The sequence below is a fragment of the Parasteatoda tepidariorum genome, chromosome 8 (genome assembly GCF_982258835.1).
Source record: "Parasteatoda tepidariorum strain Cologne lab strain chromosome 8, Ptep-v5.0, whole genome shotgun sequence".
Classification (NCBI taxonomy): Eukaryota; Metazoa; Arthropoda; class Arachnida; order Araneae; family Theridiidae; genus Parasteatoda; species Parasteatoda tepidariorum.
Genome location: NC_141762.1, coordinates 49879460 through 49893327, shown reverse-complemented (window position 1 = coordinate 49893327; position 13868 = coordinate 49879460). Strand labels below are relative to the sequence as shown.

The 13868-nt window shown below is 32.2% G+C and overlaps 1 protein-coding gene across 2 annotated transcripts in view; it reads left to right on the top strand.

The window, feature by feature from the left end:
* The window catches only part of LOC107438883 (diuretic hormone receptor), a 235922-nt gene that overhangs the window by 104433 nt on the left and 117621 nt on the right, over positions 1 to 13868 (top strand). For both annotated transcript variants that reach the window (XM_043039188.3, XM_043039187.3), the window contains exon 4: positions 9661 to 9758. In XM_043039188.3, the coding sequence (XP_042895122.1) occupies positions 9661 to 9758 (98 nt within the window). The remainder of the gene's footprint in view (positions 1 to 9660; positions 9759 to 13868) is intronic.

The window sequence follows — 13868 nt, the reverse complement described above, 5'->3', positions numbered from 1 at the left end:
CCGATTTTTTGCTTGAAACAATCATGAACTTAAGTGCCAATTATAATTAAGTTCATAATAAAATCAATTTAAGTTCATAAAGATATCCTCATTACAATAACTATTGTTCACCTTTTTAGATCACTTTATCGTAGATGAAAAAATATTTACAAAAAAAAAAAAAAATAATTGAAAATATGTTTTATTATGCAGGAAAACTTTTCATAATAAATAACTTTTTTTAAAAAAAAAAAGCATTGAAAAGATTCTAAACATTATTTTTTTCTTTTAAATTTTATAAGGTATGTTTAAAGACTCAATTTTATTCGTGCAGTGAGAATTGGAAATCATTTCCGTTTAAACTATAAGTTTGATCAGGCAGCGAAAAAAAGGGAAGTGATCCGGAGATCCGGATAAATAATGAAAACTGTCACAAGCATATTCCATTTTCACAGTTTAAGAAACTGAAAAAAATTAGATCATATTCACGTTTCTCTTTTAAATTACTTTGTGTAAAAAGAGTTGAAAGAAGATTGATAGCGTAAACTTTTGCACTTACATTTTCGAAATCAGAACTCATCGATTTTGTTACTAATCTCTTTAAAGATTTCTGCTCAACGGTTTGAAGGTATACATTTAGAATCGAATGTGGAAACAAATGCTTAATCTAATTTCAATTAGTATTCTAAAAATCTAATAAGTAGGCGTAGCTGTTATATACTGAAAAAGGAAATTTTTCAGACTCTTTTCAAATGAATTATTTATTGTTTTTATTCCAAGACAGGTTTTCGTAAGTTGTTGTATTGTCTAAACATATTCTCTCTCTCTCTCTCTCTCTCTCTCTCTCTCTCTCTCTCTCTCTCTCTATATATATATATATATATATATATATATATATATATATATATATATATATATATATATATATATATATATATTATATATATATATATATATATATATATATATATATATATATATATATATATATATATATATATATATATATATATATATATATATATATATATATATATATATATATATATATATATATATATATATATATATATATATATATACTTGAACATAGTTGCAGACCAGGTTCACCCGTTCATGGCAACAGTTTTTCCTGCAGGAGATGGTGTTTACCAACAGGATAATGCACCATGTCATAAGGGTCGAATCGTCAAGGAATATTCCAGTGACTTTCAAGTCATGTCTTGGCCCCCAAATTCACCTGACCTTAACCCTATAGAGCATTTGTGGTCCTACTTGGAAGACCAAATTCGTGCTGCCACGCTACCCCCTCGCAATGTGAGGGAATTGCAGGACCAGTTGGCGAGAGCTTGGTGCCAGATACCTCAGTCTACCTAGCAGCACCTTGTGGAATCAAAGCCACGGCGGGTGCTAGCAATTTTGAGGGTTAAAGGTGGTCCTACATGTTATTAGCAGGGTGGTCATAATGTAATGGCTCTTCGGTGAATGTATATATATATATATATATATATATATATATATATATATATATATATATATATATATATATATCTTATATATATATATATATATTTTTTATCTTATATATATATATATATATATATATATATATATATATATATATATATATATATATATATATATATATATATATATATATATATATATATATATATATATATATATATATATATATATATATATATTATATATATATATATATATATATATATATATATATACTAGCTGACCCGGCAAACGTTGTTTTGCCATATGATTTATTTCTAGAGTATGAAAATATATCTTATTTATTGTAAGTGTGTGCGTATGTGGTATGTGAGTGGCAGTGGCATGGAGCGCTGTGAACGATGACGGAAGGTGAAAATAACAACACACCAAATAATAATTTTTTAAATTTATTGTAACTTTTTTTTATAAATTATATATACAACTAATTCTGAAAATATTAGTAAACAATATTAATCTCTTAGTGCAATGGAGTGTACAATATTTTTTGTCATTCCGTCTTTTGCTAACACAAATAAACTGGATGGTTTACCCACTCGAGAGCATGCCACGTATAATTGTCCGTGTGAAAAACATGGTGTGCTCAAATCTAAGCCACAAACAGACATTGTTTGGCCTTGAGATTTATTAATAGTCATTGCAAATGCCAATCTAATGGGGAATTGAATGCGTTTAAATTGAATTGGCACATCTGTGGGTATAATAGGGATTCGTGGAAGTAATACACTTTCACCCCGGAATTTTCCATTTAAAATAATGACTTCGATAACGTTGTTCATTAATTTTTTAACGACCAATCGCGTGCCGTTGCACAGCTGTGGTGGGTTCAAATTACGAAGCAAAATAACAGGAGATCCAACTTTAAGTACTAAATTATGCGGTGGCATGCCTGGTAAATCCAATGAATTTAAAAACTCTGTTGGAAAATATGCAGCTTCCATAGGATCGCAAACTGCATCAACGGATTTGTATGTCACCATGTTACCTGGCAATAACTGTTGTATTTTCAGATTCAATTCGTTGACGTCCACATTTTTTGCTGCTAAAATCGCCCTTTCTGCAAGCCACTCATGATTAATGTATTGCGTGTGTAAATCGGGAAATATAAGGTTAATGAGAGCATCTTTTGAATCAATGATTGTGCAGAAATCCTCCGGTAATTTTATGCATCCTGTCTCATCCTTGGTAACTTTTCCATCACCGATATCTAGCAATTGTTTTGAGAATGTTTCAGCAGATGGATCCTGAAGCATTTGGACTCGCATATTTACTGTTAGTTGAACTTTTTCAACATTATACCACAGTGGAGATGATTTCAAGCAAGCATTGATCTCATCAGCGTACGTTGAACGCGGAATGACGGGAAGTGTTTGCCTGAAATCACCTGAAAGGAGTAGCAGAGTGCCGCCAAATAATTTGTCATTGTTCTTTATATCTTTCAATGTCCTATTCAACGCCTCAAGCGAATGTTTGTGTGCCATTGTGCATTCATCCCAGATGATAATTTTACAGTGTTTCAACACTGTGGCCATAGACGATTGCTTTTTTATGCTGCACGCTGCGTCCGGGTTGTTTTGAATATTTACTGGCAGCTTAAATACTGAATGAGCTGTTCTGCCTCCATCCAATAAAGTTGCCGCAATGCCAGATCATGCAACGGCCAACGCGATGCCATTATTTGATCGTATTTCAGCGAGAATTAGCGAAATAATAAATGTTTTGCCAGTTCCACCTGGTGCTTCCAAAAAAAAAAATCCACCTTGACCTGCCGAAACTGCGAGCATAATGCGGTCATATATGTTCCTTTGTTCCTCATTCATCAGTGGAACATTGCGAGTCACAATAGCTGCCATTTCTACTGTATTGTAATGAAGTTCACGATTCATGTCATTGTTTAAAAAATCAGATGCACTTCGATTTGGCGAAAGCATACCGAAATGACTGAGAGGCAAGTTGGCAATAGTAATGCAAAGATCCTCAATAGCAATCAGTGCTTCATTGTACATAGCATCGCTGAATGCTATCGTTAGATCGTTACAACGTGTGCGATGGTGATACAGTATATCATCAGTCATCGAATCTTTGTGATTATCCCATAAAGTTTCTATTCTGCCCGGGAAACATGTAGTTAATACTATAGCGAATAGTACACGAATTTGCTTAGCAGTACAGTTCAATGCTGCTTCAGCAAGCATACATTCCCACTGGTTGTCATCTTCCAGCAAGCCGAGTGCAAGGCATGCATCTTTATACGTTGGATGCTGATGCCCATCGACTTTACGTATATCGCGAAATGACAATGAGCCGGTGACATTAACCAACAACAGTCGAAGATAAAAGCACTCAGTCTGCCTTGGATTGACTGTAAATACTCTCCCCAAGGCGTTTGATTTGAATAAACCGGGACATGCTTCAACCGGTGTGCCTTGCTTGCGGGGTATCCATTTTTTTGTTTGAGACCATATGAAATAGTGTGGTACTTCTGAGTAAAGTAATGTCCGTGCAAAAGCACCAAAAGCATCAGCACGATTACACAATTCAAAAAATTCGGTGAGTGTAGTTCTTGGTGGATTTATAGCTCTGTCAATCGCTGTCTCGTTCGTGAAATATACGCGCTGACCGTTTTCAAGATGGACGGCTAAATGAATAACGGTTGGATCCCGTTCATGAATTGGGAAACCAAAGATACGCCAAACTGCTTCATTGGAGCTGATGTACCGGCCAATTTGGTACAGCGTTATTTCATCGTTGTTATTCACTGGAGGGGCAGTCACATTGGTATTTTCAACTCGAAATACTGCCATATCACTGCCTTTATTCACATACTTGCAAATATATTTGATGCTCTTCACTGAACTACAAAACTCTACATTAATATGAGCTTGGAATGTTTTGCTCAGTAGAGGTGAATAAGGCACCACCCAACGATTGTCAATGTCAATGTCGATGTTGCTGATATTTTTAATAAACGATTGTCCGCCATTATCGGAATTTCTTCGACGATATATTGGATATCCGTCAACATTTGTGATCGTATCGTTAGTGAAATTTTTAGGAAACCCTTTGGTACATTTTCCATTTGCCATACACGGCGATAAACGATTAAAATTGCCGCATGGGCCATGAATCATGTTAACTGTAACAATATCAAACAGCAATTGATCAGTAGACGGATTTGGAATTTCCGCAGAAATTACACTATCGATTTCTTCAGGACGTATTTTGTTGATTAACCAAATCAAAATGTGCGCATGAGGTAATCCCCTCTTTTGCCATTCAACCGAATACATCCAGCAACGTGTAGGACCAAATACTTGTAATTTCGTAATGAAACTTATTAAAGACTTTAACTTTTGTCTGAATACACGTGCTGTAATGTCATGACGATGTATTGCATTTTGGCCGGGAAAAAGCAATGATGTAATCTCTGGCCATTTAGGATTACACGTGAACGTGATAAACAAACACGGTCGTCCGTACTCGCGCACGTAAGCCAGAGCATCCTGGATATATTCTTGCATATGACGTGGACTGCCTATATACGATGATGGTAGAATGACCGAGTTACCAATTTCGGTGGCATCGGCGCTGCTGACAATAGCGTCTCGCAAGTGAATGTATTCTTCAGCACGCAGCTGTTGTTGATTATATCGCAAGTATCGTAGTCGTTCACTCTCTATCTTCACGTACATGTCGACCATGAATTGTTGACAAAGCTCACGATATCGTAGAATGATGTTGTCCTGACCGCGTCTATTCATCAACTGATACGCATAATAATCCTTCGCACTAACATTCTTGTTTGTTTCGGCTCCTGTAATAATATATACTAATAAATATAATTATAAATAAATAATAAAAATATATTTATAAATAAATAATAAAAATACAATTATAAATAATTCATGAATAATTATAAATCATTAATAAATATAATTGAAATTAATTAACATTAGTTTAGTTTGATAAATTGAAATTAATTAAGTTCTTTGTTAAATGAGTAATGTTCAAGTCCACAATGAATGAAGTACCTGTTGCGGGATCACGTTGTTTAATATTTACGCAATATCCATCTTGTCCCTTCCAAAAAATTAGCGGATATTGGAGAGCGTCATATGAACGGTGTGTTTCAGCAATGAACTGGAGATTATTATTTCTTCTACGAATCACGATTTGTCGTGCAGTTGTTCGATCGCCAACCATGATTCCAGCAACGTCGTCAACAACAGGTGCATTGAATCTACGAATATGCTCTCCAACAGGTGTTTTATCAGGGCTGATGACAATAGCGTGATGATCACTTTGTAATTTAGGCAAGTGTGATTTGAATATTTTCAATAATTCATTGTGCTCATTCAATAGAGCGTCCAGCTCACCAACGATGCGTTTGGCAAAAAATGAATTGAGGTGATTGCATTCACAACGTGCGTCTACGCGCGCATCTTTGCCGCCCATGAAATAGATTTGCAAAAATTTATGCGCTTCGTTTGGCATTGGCAGCAATGAGCCCACTTTGTGATAAATTTGACCTTTGACTTTAAATGTTGAATTGAATTGTTGACCATATACCGTATTATTTTTAACTATTTCTGTTGCTCCGAATGATGTCATTTGGAAACAGGAATTGAATGTCCGAATTGATTTCAGGAACACATTTGAATCTGGATTCGTGCCAAACAGTAAACCCTTTAATGGTTCAGGTGGTGTATCAATTACATGTAGTTGTACCTTTCCTGATGAGCAACACATCCCGGCTGGCTCATTTTTGAACTTAAGAGCATTGCAATGCAGGCATTCCTTGTCCATAGCACCAATTATGACTTTTGAATGAGCATAATATTCAACATTAGGCTCATACTCGAATGCTAGGCGCAGGAAAGACTGAGAGTTAAAAGATCGATGTGCCTGTTGGCGTTGTTGTTCATTTACTCTTAGTCTGTTAAATGTGAGTCGGCGCGATCGTCTTTGTTCCAATCTTCTTTCTTCATTTCGGTCAGCTCGTGCATCTTCTGATTCTACTTGATGCAATCGTGCCATTCTCTCACGTGCATCAGTATTGTCTTGCTGGATTTGTTCTGCGTTTCTCTCGGCTCTTGCATTCTGCATGAATGTAGCTTGACATGTTTTACGGCCCAAAGAAGCCCCTCTACGTCGTTTTGGCATTGTTTGCTGTTAAAAAAAATTAAATTACTTAATGATGAAAAAAAGTATTATGTATTTATTTATATTTTATTTAAGTTATAATTCTTTTGGAGCGTTTGGATGAGAGTAAACTTTGTGAGCTGCGCGCGCAGAAAACGACAGGATAAAGTTAGCCATAGAATGGAATTAATTAAAAATATATATTTTTACTTAAATAATACCTTTTTGATTGATTTTAATATTTATATTTGATCATTACAGCATTTTTATTATTTTAAATTTTTTTCCATACGCCAAAAAAGTATAACTTCTAACGCATATACATAAGTACACACACACTTTTTTAATTTAACATACTTTTCATGATATTTCTCTTTTGAAATAACAGAGCAGAATTACTCTTAAAATCAATAATTGTATCAATTATTTATAAAATAGGAATGAATAATGACAGCTCTGCAGATTAATAAATTAATAAAAATTTACTTGAGAATAACACTTAAATAGTAAAATGATATTTGTAAACGTATGATGAAAAACAGCATAGTAGTAATGTGTTTATTTATCTTTTATTACTTAACCTACCTTTCACAATATTTTTCCTTCAGAATAATACAGTAGAAATACTCTTAATATTAATAATTATTATTAATATTTACAGCACTGCAAATTAATAATAATTACACGGAAATGATAATTGTAAACGTCACAACGGCGTTCGATGTACAAACAATAATAATGGCCGAAATTTTTCCGAAAACTGCGTGAGAAGTGAGATACTGCTTATTGCAAACCTGCCAACTTTTAATCCTTTTGAGGATGATTTTACCCTGCGGTAGTTAAGCGGAATTTAAATTATAATTTTAGACAGAAATATTCGCTGTATTTAAATCAAGCTTATGCGTACTTCTACAATAGTATTACATATTAATATATATGCTTAATTTTTTAAAAATAGTAGTGGATCAAAAAGATAATAAATTAAGTTTATAAATGCAAGGAATATATAGAAAGCATACATTTTGCTACTAATTGAAATAAAGAAATAAAATTCTACCTGGTTGTCGTCTTCCAGCAAGCCGAGTGCAAGCCATGCATCTTTATACGTTGGATGCTGATGTCCATCGACTTTACGTATATCTTGAAATGACAATGAGCCGGTGACATTAACCAACAACATTCGAAGATAAAAGCACTAAGTCTGCCTTGGATTGACTGTAAATGCTCTCCCCAAGGCGTTTGATTTGAATAAACCGGGACAACGGCCTTCATCGGTGTGCCTTGCTTGCGGGAAGTCCATTTCTTTTTGTTTGAGCCCATGTGAAATAGTGTGGTACTTCTGAACAGAGTAATGTCTGTGCAAAGGCATCAAACGCATCCGCACGATTACACAATTCAAAAAAATTCGGTGAGTGTAGTTCTTGGTGGATTTATAGCTCTGTCAATCGCTGTCTCGTTCGTGAAATATACGCGCTGACCGTTTTCAAGATGGACGGCTAAATGACTAACGGTAGGATCATGAATAGGGAATCCAAAGTTGCGACAAACAGCTTCACTGGAGCTGATGTACCGGCCAATTTGGTAGAGCGTTATTTCGTCGTTGTTATTCACTGGAAAAGCGGTCACATTGGTATTTTCAACTCGAAATACTGCCATATCACTGCCTTTATTCACATACTTGCAAATATATTTGATGCTCTTCTTTTAAGGGCGAGCATAAGTATTAGAGTTTAAAGTGAATTGTTGCAACGTGCGTGAATATTACTTTTTGATTTATCAGGTTTCTATGTCTAGTTTGGATTGGAATATGATTAAATAAAGATATATTTAAAATATACGTTAAATCTGTCCAAAAAATGGAGAAAAAATTAGTTATAAACCTATTCTCATACCTACTGAATATACATATAAAATTTCATCAAAATCGATCCAGCCGTTTAGGAGGAGTTTAACCACTAAAACTGTGACAAGAGATTTTTATATATATAGATATCTATATAATAACAGGGCTACATCTCTGTTATCATTGGTGTATTCATTTTAAGAAATGCAGTTGAAAGCCATGATACGTTATAAAAATCTTTATTTAAAGATAGCTGATGGTTACAACAGTTCACATCTCCACTCCACACAGGAGGGGGTGTGGACAAATCTCCAGATGGTTATTGGAATATGTTATTCAGCAAGAGACATGCGAAAACCTTCGCTCTCACATTAAATACTACAGGTATTGGTGTACTTAGGTTCCAGTTGTACATGCCTTTGTAACTCTACGCACTATGGAAAATCTTTTACTGCCTCCTAATATGGAAGTGAAAGAGGGACAAGAGTCTAAAAATAACTCCTCCTTTCAAATATAAATCTGATTATTATTTAATGGTATGTTTTTAGCCCTTTTAATTCTTTTATTAATACAAAAGTATTTATTATTTTTGCATTACATATATATATATATATATATATATATATATATATATATATATATATATATATATATATATATATATATATATATATATATATATATATATATATTATTTCAAATGTTCAAATTGAAACGCCATTAGTGTATCTTGTTTAAAGGTATAACCTTGATAATAATTTTTTTGAACAGAAATAAGCTCATATATTTCGACAAAAAATAGACTTAAAAGTTTCATTTAAAAAAAATCTGTGGATTTAGAAGCAAAGCGAATTTTTGATATCAGAGCTCCTCACCCGAATTAGCAAGACCAAGTATTTGCATGACTATGACAAAAAATGTTTAGTATTATAACAATAGTATTTTTTTAACATTATAATGAAAACTAATTGTATAAAATTTCTTTTAAGAGATGGGTGGTAATATCATTATTCAACATCGTAATTCAATAAATATATGGTATTGTTAACAAGTGTACTTCATGGGTACAAAATTTCAAAAAGCAAATGCTTCTAAAAATTACGTATTAGTGTATAATTTATCAAATAATTTTACATTTATTACTTTTAGATTATTTGTTTTATTTACAGAAAATGCAACTCGTGAATGCCACTCAAATGGAACATGGGCTTCGCGATCTGATTATTCACATTGTCATCCTCTTGTTCAAAGGGACGATACATTTGAGGTAAGCATAAGATCCTGTAATCTAAAATAAATACAGTTTTTCTTACATATCTCTTGAGAATTAAACACATTCTTAAAATATTCATTCTAAGAGTACTGTAAAATAACCGGTAGCAGTTTGTCTATCCGATTAGCCCATAAAGTTAACAGTGAAGAAAATTTTTACCCTTACGGTTTTGAAATCGTTTACAACGTGTATGATTGAAAAGAATAAATACAAATCTTTACGGTTTTTTAGCCATTTACAACTAGCATGGTTACAAAACAGTGAAGAAAAAATTTAACTGGACCTTGAAGCTAGGCTTTTCGTTATGTAATGGGCATTGAATTTAGATTGGGGTTCAGTTGTGTTTTATCAAAGGAACCGTGGAATGTACTTAAATTAATTTATCAGGTTGATTTCCCTATCGTAAGAGATTGAAAATATTAGACGTTTTTGTGCTAAGCAACTTAACGGTGCTGCCATCTGTACGTGGATTAAAGTATCGTATTCTAATAGTACAAGGTCACAAATTGAGGAATACAGGAAACTGAAAACTCTTCATGTGCTGAAAGGAATCGGGGAAATATTGTGGTGTTAACGCTGGAATTCGAACTCCTGTTCTGTCGGTGTCATTGACAGGTTAGCCCCATCGACTATAATATGTACCTAGCTGCAAAGTTTTATTAGAAGGGCCTAGTTGGTGTGCTAAATTTTTGGTTTTATCGTATTAGGTGAAAGCAGTTAATAAACGGTTATTCTAATAGTTTACAGCTAGAATACTATTTAATTTTAGGTTATTTGACTGTTTTGTTTAAATATGATAAAATAACAATTCAATCAACCATTTTTTCCAATCCGAGAAACTTGTAACAGTGATAACTTAATATGTTATTTTTAAGACGTCGCCAAGGTTCATTTGCTTCCTATAATTTAATTAGGATGTAATCTGTGAAAATAATTCCTGAAAAAACAATGGTTGTGAAATCTTTGAAACTTAGAAATTATATTTAATTTAGTAATGAAAATTAATGGTAACAAAGGCTCACTGTAAAAGACTTACAATCGCAGTGATGGATTTTCATTAATGTCTTAAATATTTTAAGACTATTGCGTAAAAATCACCTTCAATTTTTTACAAAAAAATCATTGAATTCATTTTAACCTTACACGTAAATAAAACTTCCTAAACATGATTTTTGTGTATAATTTAGTTTAATGAAGCAAATAAACTTGATCAAGATTTAATTTACAAAAAATGAAATGTTTTTTCGATATCAATTAAATTATAGTTGCTTTTAGAGAAAAAGTTCTTTACTCGAGGAAGAGAAATTTTCGAGATTTTTTTCGTATTAAAATATAGTACCAACTACGGGAGAATTACATTGGTATTTGTAGTATTGGTTTAAAATAATCCTTTATTGCAGTAACTTCAGTTAGCTTAATTAGCGATTAGATGAATTCAAAACTTTCTCAGTAGAATATAGCTGGATTTGATTCAATTTCTTCATTTAGTAAACATTAAGAGAGTTTATAATCTCCGTTGTTTAGGAAACATATTATTGGGATAAAAAAAACTTCAGAACTTTTTAACCATCCATAAACCATTTTATAGTATTCAGTTTCATTAATTTAAAATTGCGAATACATATGATATTTTTTATTTTATTTTATATCCGTCGTTCAAAAGCGGACCTGATTTTTGAGTTTAAGACTACTAATGTTCAACTCCGTAGCCTTGTAATTTTGAACCCAATGCAGAAAACGAAAGAAGTCCTGGATTAAGTTATTGGGAGAAATTTCGCCTTTTGGAAGGACTTTTTGATCGAACTAACCAGCTTTTGCGTTACATGGTAAGAAAAACCACGAATATCTCTTATGATTAGACTGACTAGAAAGGAATTCGAATATATGATCATTCTATCATTAAGGATATTTCACGCTAGCACGTTGGTCTTAGCGTGTCGGGTGCGGAATTTGTTTCAACCAGGTATCACTGGGATTCGAATCCGGGTCACTTTATTGGGAGGCGAGTGCACTATTCCTTGAGCCGCTAAGGCTCTAAAACTATTTATTAAGAAATACAACTTAAAATTAAAGGAACATGAGGGATGAAAACAAGGGATTCGATCATAGGTCACCTAATAGGGAGACTACTGCTCTATCCCCTGAGCCCCTGTGGCTCAAATATCTGTGATAGAGGCTTTAAAAACATTCTTCACTTACAAAAATTGATTTTTTTTAAAAATAAGAATGAATAATTTTTTCTCAACTACAAAGTTTAAAAATTATTTTAATCCATTAGAAACAAATTGATAAATTTCCTTCGCAACAAAAAATATTATATATAAAATTTTGCTGCTTTTCGGCGAAATTTTTTTATTTCCTTTTCCACGATTCTCTTTAAAATATATTTTTGACTTGCCTAGAAATTCTACTCTCTAAAATACAAATCTTATTAAATAAATGCATTTCTTTATGAGTTTCGCAAAAAAGATAAATTACATTTTCATTCAACATTCAGACATTAATAAAACTGCCTTTGGCAACTTCGTGTTTCATATGTATAATAAAACATTGTGAGTTATTGCAATCGAATATGTACTTAACCAAAAATGATAGATGTTTGTTTGAAATTCGTAAAAGATGGAGTTTCCGGTGAAAGTTTTGCCATTAGCAATGAAAAAGGAAAGAAGTAAAAATGCAAATAAAACTTTCTTGTTTTTATCTTGAATAAAATTATAAAGTATATATTAAACTTTTTCTTCAATTACTTCACTGCAATTCTTTTGAAGCGAAAGTCTAATAAAATTTTAAATGCGTGTATTTAATGATGTACACCTAAAGTTATTATAATAAATTTCTATTTATAAAAACTATTATTTAACTTAAATAAATGAATTAATTTAAGATAATAGAAGTAAATGAAAAGTAACATTTTTATTAGAATGCAAGTAGTAAAAGTATTAAAAACTGAAAGTTTATTGATTCTGATTTTTCAGTTCTTAATATTTTGCCCTTTTTAAGAAATATAGTACATTATATAAATTGTATTCAAGTTTACTACTCATTACAGTAATATTTATTTGTTGTACTTATACTTATACTAACTTATGCGATCGTAGTTTTAACTTATCACTTAATGGTATTTTATTGTACCTATAAAATAATTACTTCTTTATAGTTTTAATTTATACCTCTAGAATAATAAAACTTTTACCTATATATTTCAGGCTATAAATAGTATTAAATTACTCATTTGCAGCATTTACTTACACATTTATAGTAATTACGTATGAATTTATGATATTATCTTTTATATATTGCATTAACTTACACATTTATAGTAACTACGTAGGAATTTATGATGTTATCTCATATATATAGCATTAACTTATTCATTTATATTAAAGACTAAACTTTTATGCTATTAAATTATACCGTTATAGTATTACCTTATAACTTCAAAGTATTATATTATACATTAATTATATTAACATATATTTCCTTAGAATTATCTTTTATCTATAACTATTTAACTATTATCTATTAAGACATAAGTTAAAAAGCTGCTATACTTATATATAAGTTGATATTTAATTTATTCATGCAAGACAATCGAAAAATAAAATTAGCATAAAAAACAATAAAACACATGAAACAAAAGGCATTTTTTTTAACAATTTTAAATCAGCCAAGGTTCTTCTGTAGGGAACTAGCAAATATAATTTATACAAGAATGAGTAATTAAATAATAGTTCAAGTAATATCTGTTCTCAGGGCCATGGTGGAGCACTCAAATCACTCGCCTCCCACTGATGCAACCCAGGTTCGAATCCCAGAGATGGTTGGTTGATACGAATTCTGTACCCGGCTCGGACCGACCACACTGCTTACGTAAAAATATTCCTCTGTGGTAGATATATGACGGGTTAAAGTCTCCTTGCCGTCAGGCTAACCATGGAAGGTTTTTGTGGTTTTCCTGCCCATATAATGCAAATGGGGGTTAGTTCCATCAAAAATCCTCCACGAGGGCTAGTATTTCCCAGTACTTGATTCACGAGACTCTTTGTCCTCTGGATTGGAATCAAAATTACAAGAGAGATAAAAATTGGTAGTCGTAAACTCAAA